Source organism: Trachurus japonicus, chromosome 15, assembly GCF_045865225.1.
Source record: "Trachurus japonicus isolate A0001 chromosome 15, Traja_1.0".
NCBI lineage: Eukaryota > Metazoa > Chordata > Actinopteri > Carangiformes > Carangidae > Trachurus > Trachurus japonicus.
In genome coordinates, this window is record NC_140921.1 from 13470191 (window position 1) to 13481342 (window position 11152).

General features: G+C 39.0%; 1 protein-coding gene across 1 annotated transcript in view; it reads left to right on the forward strand.

Moving 5' to 3' along the window:
• Positions 1 to 10486, forward strand: part of rgs7a (regulator of G protein signaling 7a) — a 53709-nt gene extending 43223 nt beyond the window's left edge. Inside the window, exons 10-18 of the mRNA XM_085799767.1 lie at positions 474 to 548; positions 682 to 780; positions 2051 to 2112; positions 2496 to 2606; positions 2721 to 2846; positions 7849 to 8035; positions 8269 to 8358; positions 9453 to 9489; positions 9646 to 10486. Coding sequence (XP_085655893.1) covers positions 474 to 548; positions 682 to 780; positions 2051 to 2112; positions 2496 to 2606; positions 2721 to 2846; positions 7849 to 8035; positions 8269 to 8358; positions 9453 to 9473 — 771 coding nt within the window. The 3' untranslated portion in view covers positions 9474 to 9489; positions 9646 to 10486. The remainder of the gene's footprint in view (positions 1 to 473; positions 549 to 681; positions 781 to 2050; positions 2113 to 2495; positions 2607 to 2720; positions 2847 to 7848; positions 8036 to 8268; positions 8359 to 9452; positions 9490 to 9645) is intronic.
• Positions 10487 to 11152: the final 666 nt, after the last annotated feature.

The following is an 11152-nucleotide window of genomic DNA, read 5'->3' on the forward strand; positions in this document are numbered from 1 at the left end:
GGTCTCCTCTGCTGTATTTCTCCGAAAGCCACTGCTCCATGCTTAATTGGAAAATAACAAGTTCAATTTATGCGTCCTTGGAGCAACATAATCAATATTAATTCAAATTTCACACTGACGCCGTCAAGCTACTTAGCTCTGTTCTTCTAGAAGAGACCTAGATTAGACCACTTGTTCAATCAGCCAGAATTTGCACACTAAGACTCTGATTTCCCGCTGGTTTACTTGTTTTGCTAGAATTGGCACATTCCATGTTTAATTAACCAGCATCTGACACATTGTCCTGGAAACTTCTCAGACTCACTTCACGCCCCGGCTCAGCATATTGGATTAGATTTACCGAAACTCTCATAATGGCGTCAAAAAATGCACCTTGCCAGCCAGTGTGGCGTCATTCCTAGAGGGCAAATTTAATTTAAGCTGAATTAACTCATGACTTCCTGGTTTTTCTCCTGCTCTCACTCCTCTCACAGCCTGGATGTGTGAATACAACAGAAGTCGACATAAAGAAGTCCTCCAGAATGAAAAATCCCCACAAAACCAGAAAGGTACAGTGCATGTTTCTTTAAAGGTCAGGGTTCATAACACTGGGACACAGTCGTGGGCAGACTGTGGTTGTCAGCAGCTGTAAGACAACTATTGATTGTTCAATCTTTTTAATTTTTTTTTTCCTTGTCTCAGTCCGTGTATGGGCTGCAGAACGACATCCGTACCCACAGCCCAACTCACACCCCCGCCCCAGAGGCCAAGCAGCCAACAGAAGAAGAACTGCAAGAACAGGTTAGATCTGCAGGGGGCGCTCTAAGTTTAAGTTTTATTTGCACAACTGTAGAATCAACAAAATAAATGAAATTTAAAAAATAAATAAAACATGTTTAAACATTTTTAAAACTCACCTATAGAAAGTAATTACAAAAATAACAAAGCTAAACAAACAAACAAACAAAAAATTAATATAACTTGAATAGCCTTACAATCAAAATAACACAAAATAGAATAATATGAAGGAAACAACTAAAATTTTTAAGTTAAAATTAAAAACAAAAGAAAAAAGAACAAATTTCAAGGCATTACAGAGAGTCCAAATTATGTACAACAATGTTTTGTAATCAGAGCATATTTTAGTTTCAGTTTGAATCTGGGCAAAGACAGAGAATTAGTAAATAAATGCATATTTCTGTTCCATAACTACTCTACTATTACAGATATAAGGCTCTGTTTTAAAGTGCATGGTCTTAAGCACATGGCACATTCATTGCATGTTCATAAATGCTTTGGTCTGAAATCCATGAAAAGAGCCGGCAATATACTACAGTGCCACCTCCCATTCCCTTTAAAGGGCAAGTGTGCTCACACCTTAGTGGATTGCTAATATGATGGTGCAATGTCTCCTACAGAATTAGATTCTATTAGTGGTGAGTTGATGATTCATAATGAAACTGTGGTGGACCAATTTAGCCGAGGTGATGAATGGGAAACACTGTGGTGGAATTACCAGGTAGTACGAGAGAGCGCTTCTCTGTAGAGCCTCATTTATTTTCCAAGAGACATCCATGATCAATGGCTATGTTGTACAACACGCGATAAGCCACGCAAACACACAAGATAGCAATGTTCCAACAATGCGCCTGACGGCATTTCATTTTAAGACCAGCATGGTCTTATGGGTGCTCACATGAGAGCAAGTGTATTTGTTATTGTTGGTTCGTGCATCGATCTGAAACGAGCACAGAAAATGGTGTTTCGCTTTGCACTGAACGTAAGATAGGCCCCAGGATCATTAACAATTTGGAGTCAGTGCTAGCACTTAAATTGTAGTTATGGTTCTGCGTCTGTAACTTAATACAATTTTTGGGCATTATTTTAAAAGAATTATGATAAGTGCTAAAAAAGAGCAATGTACCATAGAATTAAAGTGCACACACAAAATTAGGGTTAATATAAGTAAAAAATATCTTACAGGTGGTGTGTGAATATACCGGCAAACCAACAACTTCTTGTGAACTCATGGAGACAGATGTGCGCTAACTGTTCTCTCCTATGGTTTCAGATCACCTTTTGGCAATTGCAATTAGACAGGCATCGACTGAAAATGTCCAAAGTGGCAGAGAGGTGAGTGATGTTCTTTTGTGTCTTTATTCAGTTTAGCCATCGATCTGTTTATTGAGCTGTTAAACTGCCTAACATGGCGTGGAATTAAGAGCTCTGACGACCTTGAGGAGCGATTGGGCCCAGACAATGCCCTCTGTGAGTGTTAGTGCCGGCAGTGCCAGATGGCACCCACAGTGTTGGTTTATTATTTCTGAAAGAAAGCTCTACTGAGCAAAGAGTTCTCTCATGTTATGTCTTTCATGTCAAGTTTTCATTTCACTTCTCTTTCCATCAGTTAAAGCTCACCATCGACTGAAACAACTGATCAAAACACAAGTTAAATTTCTACCAGTGATGCTGGCCGATGTCATTCATGTGTTCTCTGTTGTTTCCTCAAAAAACAGTTTGCTGGGCTACACAGAGCAGTACGTTGAATACGACCCTTTCCTAACGCCTCCAGATCCATCCAACCCCTGGATCTCAGATGACACCACACTCTGGGAGCTTGAAGCCAGGTGGGTGTAATGTATATTTCTGTGTGTCAGGTTATATTTTCACAGGTTATTGGGTGTTTCTTTGCACACGTACAGTACCTTGTCCATGTTGCAATTTTGTGTGTCCTCCTCCAGCAAGGAGCCAGGCCAGCAGAGGGTAAAGAGGTGGGCTTTTGGCATCGATGAGGTTCTCAAAGACCCTGTGGGGAGAGAGCAGTTCCTTAAGTTCCTGGAGTCTGAGTTCAGCTCAGAGAATCTCAGGTACGTCTGTGACAAAATACACACACTGCACATCGATAAGGACACACAGACAAACACAAGAAATACAAGTACTTTTTTGTCACTGAAGAGACTGCTGTATATATATAGCTTTATTTCACAGACTCCAAGTCCATCAAGACACAAACAAGGAAACATAGACAAACAATATAGACAGTACACAGTCTGTCCACACACAAACTAAAAACAGTACAGTTGTTTAGACCAACATTTTTTTTTCCAAAACATGGAGGTGTATTTCGTATCACTCTGAGTTGGATCAATCAGAGACATTATAATTCCATTTTTTTGGAAACGATACAGTCTGCAGGTAAATTTATAAATAAAGTTTTCTTAACAAAGCATTGAATGTGGGGACATTACTGGACACAAACAAATGGCTTGCACTTTCCCACCGTGGGTACTTCAGCAAAATACGAAGGGCGTCATTATACGCAACCTTGATCTTGTTCATCTTACCTTTACTATAAATGCACCAGAGGTGTGCTGTATATAACGGTGTACAGTAGGCTCTAAAGAGAGCAATTTTAACATCCTTTGAGCACATGTGAAACTTACGAGCAATCATATTTGCTTGCGCATAACAGTTTACAGCATTGCCGTTGCAACATCAATCATCATCACAGAGATCATCTCGAATAATATGTCCCAGGTATTTAATCTTGGTGACAACATTGAGTGATTGCTCAGACAGACAAAAGGAGGAAACTTTCGCTTTTGGTCCTCCTTAGTTCTAGCTATCATAACCACACTCTTTTTTGGGATTAAATTTGATATCGTATTGCACACCATATTCAGTACACACTCTCAATAGTTTCTGTAAACCAGCACTATAGGGTGACAGGATGACTAAAGTCCGTCGCATACATCAAATGATTGATAAGCCGATTCCCCACCATACATCCAGTCTTGCATTTTTGTAATCTCTGTGACAGACCATCCAAATACAGATTAAAAAGGACCGGTGACAATATCCCCCCCCCTGTCCTGACTCCATTGGTGACAGGAAAGCTGGGTGACACCTCAAGCCTTGCCCCATCTGACCTTTCAATGGTTTTGTTTTAGTGTACCAATAGTACAAGATACGTATCAAATAAGGGGGGGACCCCTCGCTCTTGTAGCACAGTGAATAGCTTGCCGTGGTTGATACGGTCAAAAGCTTTAGTTGCAATCTAAAAAACACATAAACACTGTTTGTATTGTGCCTCTTGTATTTAGACACTACTTCTTTTAATGTATACACACACAGATCAGTGCCATGCTCACTTTTAAAACCAAATTGATTATCAGTCGTTGTTACATATTCTTGGAGTCTGCTTAATAAAATCCGCTCTAGTACTTTAGAAAGGGTACTTGCCAGAAGCAATAGGTCTATAATTATCTAAATTTGATGCTTTACATGTTTTATCTTTAATGACTGGCACTAAATAGTACAGATAACATATAGTTGTATTCATTCTCTAGATGTTTAAAACCTCACTCCAGGGCCCAATCTGCATTTAAAATATGAAAAGATTGTCACATACAAGATATTTACCAAATATACATAGGAAAAAAAAAAACGACCATTTTGCGTCCTTTACAATATAATAATGATTTAAATAAATTGCTCCATTAGATTACAAGAAAAAATGCATTCATATTGCAGATATTCTATCAGCAAAGAAAACGAAAAGAATGTCCACTGTCAAAGTGTTTGTAATAATAGGGGCCATTATATATTGTATTATTTCAGCAAATATTTTGATGCTATTTTGGTCAAGATAGAGATGCACTGATCAATAGGCCTGGCAATAAGGAAAGGCAGGTTTTAAGATTGATCAACTACCTGCCTGATCAGTCACAGATATCTGGGCAAAGCTATTCAAAAACCCAATCAACCATAATTTCTTTCCTTATCTATTTCTCCTTGATCTCAATGGAAAATCATCATGAGGTCAAGGAAAAGATGATGAGGACAATTCGTAAGGACCCCCCCCCCCCCCCCTTAGCTGTGCTTTTTTGTAAGCAAACTTTATTTTTAACACATGGACAATCAGTACTTCAACCCCAACCACAAAAATAAAGCAGACAAGGACTGAAACGTTGAAATAAGATAGCAAGAACGAAAAAATACAAATAAACTAACTCTAAAACCCTAAGCAATAATGAGAGAGAAATATGGAACTGAGCAAAGGGTCAGAATATATTAGATTCAGGCAAAGCTATAAGAAGCTGTTTTGTTCTGATGATAATGAGGATGCTATTATAAAATTCAATATGCTTGTTCTTCTCAATGACTCCTAAGTGGATTTTAAAGAAAAGAGATATGGATCCGAGCTTCTGTCAGTTGTACAAGGCTTTCCCTAAGTTTTGAATTGTGCCACAAACATAAAAAAGTGCTCTTTTGTTTGCGTGTCATGGGGAAACTACACATGTATATTGTTTAAATAAAGTTTTTTGAATTGAATTGAATTGAATTGAATTACACAGGAATTCATATTTCGTAATGGAAGTGTTTCTTATGAAGAGGAGAAAAGAGAGGAGGCACTGAAGCTCCTTTACTTATGTTAAGAGAACTCGACCAAAACAGTGTGCTCATATTAGTCAGTTAGGAACTTACCTGAACAAAAACACCTGTCGACCGAAGCCTTGGTTGAAATTACACTCGAGCGCCACAAAGTGGTTCATGTTGCTCTTGCAGCAGTACGAACACACACAGCTACAAACACAAGTGGACCAGGAACAGCAGAGTTAAATGAAAAGCTAAGCTAGTAGCGCGGTAACCTCACCTGAGCGAGACGGCTTCCTGCTGAGCTGCTGCACGCATGCGCACTCTCCCACCGGCGTTACGGCAGCGGTGCCCTCGAGGGCTGTTGATAATAATAATGCGCATCATCCATCGATGATGATCGATCTGAAAAGGTGTTTAGCAGAGATCAGTCACGCCATAGAGACTTGAAGACTCAATTGCCTGTTCAAGGAGAGATACAAAATATTTGTGTAGCGCATATGTCATAATATCATTTAAATAATAATAATTATAACATATTTAAAACTATAATAACAAAATTGAATTGGCCAAAATCTGAATTATGATATTGACCTAATTAATGGGTCTTTGGTATTTTAATCTGTAACGTTTTGCCATATTTTATATCTATTCATATTATGTTTTAAATTTGCAAAGCAACCAATAACTTAAATGGTCAAATAACTTTAGTAATATATATATAAAAATATGCCATTAAAATGTAATGGAGTTAAAGTGTAAAGTAGCATCAGATGAAGTAGCTACCTCAGCTCTTGAATAAAAATACTTGATTACTTTCTACCACTGCCTCTCTGTGGCAGACTGGATGATACTGTGGGTAAACTGTAGCAGTATGTATTGCCAGTGTCTAATCCTAGCCCTCCCAGCTGTCTCAATGTTTGCAAATGTGCAACCTCCTCAACCACAAACCAAACCAAGTCTTAAGCCTAAAATAAATGGTTAAATTAATGGCAGCAGCTTTTTGTTCCCACATGGGACCTCACAAAGTGACTGTGCTAACAGATATTTTTTTGTCACAACTTGATTAATGGAAGCGCGCGCACACACATGAATGAACACGCGAGAGACTGTGAAGGATTTAATTCACACTTTGCTGGGCTCCAACACACACATACACTTAAAATAATCGCATATGAGAAACATTACCAGAAACATACACTATACATTGCAGGACACCCACTGTAAATGGTCATATGATTCTTCCAGAATAAATACACATCATAGTTCAATGACTCTCTGATAATTAGAGACTTGATGAATATTACCGCACTTGAATGGGTCTTTATGCTCATATATTGTAGTTATAGATTCATTTTCATGGCAACATCATGGAAGCTAACAACTATCATTCTTACCGATGGGGTCTTTGTTTCTTCCCATGCATAAGAAGTAACCTACAGCGATATGTTTCTTGGAGCAGAGGACGCTGATAGAAGCAGCCATTTTAAAATATGCACAACTGTGTCTGTGGCTAGAATAACACAGGTGGGCAGGAATATTATGTTAATCAGTTTATTCATGGTAACGGCAACGGCAACGATGCAGAGTATTAAAGGCACATGCAAACATTTAAATATGAGTAGAGTAACCACAGTGCAGGATGGCTCCTCTGCTCCGTCTGATGGTAGATGTCTGTATTGCCTCTGCCTACTGCTGTTAATATGGTCAGTTTAATTGACTTTAGTTAAATGAGTTGAGTGTTATGTGTATGGCAAGTTTAAAATTAAACTTGGTATTTTGCCTCTTCATTATTTAAAGTCTGTCAATGCTGACGTCTTTCTGCGTATGGCAAACACTAAAAATAATTCCTGTTGCTCTTACTGTTACGCATTTCTTACCATGTGTCCTTCTCCGCTGTGATAACAAGCTGGTGGAACAAATTCTTAAATGTAATGTCTGCGAGATGGATTAGTTTTGAATTATTAATAGTACCCCTGTGTTCTGTACAGACTGTAGTTTGCAAGTTTTAAAAAACCCTCTGAAGTATTGTAGTGACTAAGAACTTAATATTGCACCAATCAGAGTCTCACCTCAGCAGTAGGCCATGTCTAACCTTTATACATTGGCCATTAAGTCTGGTGCCTTTTTAGTGTTTGGGTTATTTATGTAGATAAATAAATAAACCCTGCAGCTCACATAGGGCTAAAGTTTACATACTAATATAAGACAGTTCAACTGTGAATATGGAAAATGCTAATTCCATTAAAACACTGAAAGTCTGCCAAGGCAACTCAGAACTGGGCTGATCCACAAAAGTTGTCATCACTGGATTAGTTTAACTTCTGACTATAAAAAAAATGAATGATTGTTGAATCTGTAAGTGATTAACTCATTATTCACACACTATCACAGTTGAGCTTTTAAAGTGGGTGTCTCCTCAGCCACAAATAACTGTAAATTAGTTGTACAGAGCTATGATGCAACTATCATACTGTTGACTTTTGTCCGTAGGTTCTGGCTAGCGGTCCAGGAGTTAAAGAAACGTCCTATCAGAGAAGTTCCCACTCGGGTTCAGGAGATCTGGCAGGAGTTTCTGGCCTCCGGGGCGCCCAGCGCCATCAACGTGGACTCAAAGAGCTACGCCAAAACCACCCAGAATGTCAAAGATCCCGGACGCTATGCCTTTGAGGATGCACAGGTGAACGATTACTCAAGAACAAAGGATGCAAATACATCCAGCCACATTTGTAGTTATATTTCAGAAGTGGTTTTCATATGATTTTACACTGCAACATCCTCTCTTCTGGCAATTTGTGAATCACAGCTCTGTTTTGGTACTCACTGGAATTTTTATTCAGCACAATCTGATATTTAGCTGATGCTTTAATACATTATTTAACATAATTTTCATATCTTGTGTTTATACAACAGGAACACATCTACAAGTTGATGAAGAGTGATTCTTACAGTCGTTTCATCCGTTCCAGTGCCTACCAGGAGTTATTACAGGCCAAGAAGAAGGTAAAAAAACAACAACAACAAAAAAACAGTCTGACTCAAAACACTGGAGACACACTGGTCTCAGTTTGAAAATAAGATCAAATGCAGACAAGTACGAGCAGAGACAGTGCATGCTTCCAACTTTTGTTGCTGTTCACTGACGCTCCAGTCTTGGTGAGGCTGAAACTTGCCTTCCTGGCTCCCACAGTCATCCCTTTTTAAAGTCTGTTAAATCACACTAAGCCTATTCCCAGAAATCCACTCACATATTGAACAAGTTGTTATAATTGTTCCCACTAACTGCAGTATATACAGATATTTTTAACCACTAAGGGGCAGAAAGTTATTGTTCTGAGATATGGCTATTGTTAGGTTATATGTGAAACCAACTGGCAGATTTAGAACAACATAGGCCAGTTCGGTGTTTGGTCTCAGCTCACTCCTGAACTAAAGCTTGTCTGTCTTTAGCAGCAGTGTTGGATCTCCATCTGTCACTCCTTTGAAATTACATGCAGTCATTTGTGTTGATAACACAACTGTCGCTTAAAGCAAGCTCAATCACATGTCTCCTACAAACATGTGCTGTATCTCAAATGAATATAAAATTCCTGAAGTACAATGTGACAGAGTGGGTTAGCGGTGCGAACCAAAGAACATGTCAAACAAAGTGGCTCCTGCATGTCAGCAAGGCATTAATAGAGTCTGCTAAAGGTGTGGGTGATAGAGCGGCTGATCGGGACTCCTGTCAGGCTCGGAGAAACCATTATGAATAGCAGAGACACGACGTGTGTCATAACATGATGAATAATTCAGAATTACACAGGTGTATGTATGTGCTTAAAGCCTTCTCCGTCTCACGCCTCCTACACTTCCTCCGCTTGTCACTCTGGCAAAAAAGATTTTATTATTACTGGCAGGGATTTTAACAGGAAGAGGCAGACAAATCAGCCTCAGTTTCTAGGTGTACGCTATGTTTGTTTTCTCTCCAACATCAAAATATCCTGAGAATACAGTGCACTGGAAGTGACTCTTCACTTTTAAGCCAAGTCTTTGCCCTTTTTAATGGCTTTATAACGATGACACTTATCGTGTGTGTTTTTTTTTTGTCCCCACAGAAAAGTAAGAACTTGTTCTGAAGGCTCTTGCTTCCAGGTAATGTCCAATACAAAAGGATGTGTACTCAACATTGGCATTGGGTTATTGTATATCTTGTGATGGCTACAAACTAAAAGTACTTATTCTCTCTTGTTGACATTATTCTTTTCTCCACCTGTCTGTTCCTCTCTCCTTTCTCTTCTCCCTGCACAGGGGAAACCACAGCATCCAAGAGGCTGACCAGTCATGTGCCATCATGCTAAAATCAATGCCATCTCTCTCTCTCTCTCTGGGACATGGAGAGGGGGGGACCATCTCATCTCTTCATCGTCATTGTCTGTCCATCCGCTCTAGGCTCAGCCGGGCGATGAGCTGGGCCTTCTGTTCGTCTGTTGTCCACCGGATGTTGCATGTCCATGGAGAGGACGCTCCTTCTTCTCTCTCCTCTTACAGTACCTGATATATTTCCAGTATGCTCAGAAAGGAAGGCACTGCTGGACTTGCGAGGACACTGACAGACTGGTGAGATGAAAAATGCCATTGAAAAAAAAAAAAAATCTAATCCAGTATTCCAGTTCTTTCCATCGTAACTGCTGGATCAGAGCCCCCTCTCTCACTTCCAGCTGAAACAAATGATGTCAGAGAGAAAAAAAGAGAAAAAAAAACACATAGAGAAAATATAAAATGACAGCTTAAACTGATAAATCTAACCAATGTCATCGCTTTACATGATCTGAGGTCACAGATACTTTGTCACGCTATGGGAAGTGTTGTGCAGAATGAATATACAATATATATACATATATATATTATGATTATTATTATGATTATTTATTGTGCATTTATTTTGCTTTGAATTATTTTATTGCACTACAATAATTAGCACATATGGTTTTCATTGCACTTGTAAAGTCACATTCAGAATTACAAAAATGCTGTCTCCTGTCTTATGTAGAACATAATTCTTTGTTATTCTCTCCTGCATTTATTTTTATACCATATTTAAAGACACTTTTACTTACTTGTATTATTAAAGTTGGCCCTCTATCTGTTACTATGGCGTGACCTTGGATTTCATTCTTTTCTTTCTCTTTTCACTTCTTTGACACGCAAGATGCCACTGTAAAAATGAGTGCAGCCTTCATTTCTTTCACACTTCTTCTTTCTACCACTAGAGGGTGATAAATTATTTCCAACAGCAGGGATCTGCTTCTTTTCAACCAGCTCCTCTTCAGCACAGATCAGCAAAATGCACCATGCTACTTTGCAGACAAATGAAGGTTTGTCATGCAAAAGTGTCATCATCCTCTGGCCTCTTGAAGGCGTAATTGTTCAGACTGCTCCCATCTGAGGTTTTGCAGGGTCTGTTGATCTCTCGGTGCTTTGATGGCAGAAGTGACAGTCACTGTTTTCGGTCTCTGTTCCTAGTGGTCAGCTTAGTAAGAGCCACAAAACAGACAAACATTATTGTCTCAGTTGCATCAAGGAATGCAAGTTGTGGCATTTTTCAAAGCACGCTGTTAGTGTGTCTGGATACATGCATGCGATGATTTATGGATTGGGGGTGATGTGGTTACAGTGTCAATGAGAGAGGATAATTTAGATTTTTTTTTTTTTTTGAGGAGATTGCAGTTTCTTTACATTGTGGCAAAATGTCTTACACTTACCCCTGAAAATGTAAATGTCAAACACTGGAGAGGAAGGCAAAAATAATCTAAAG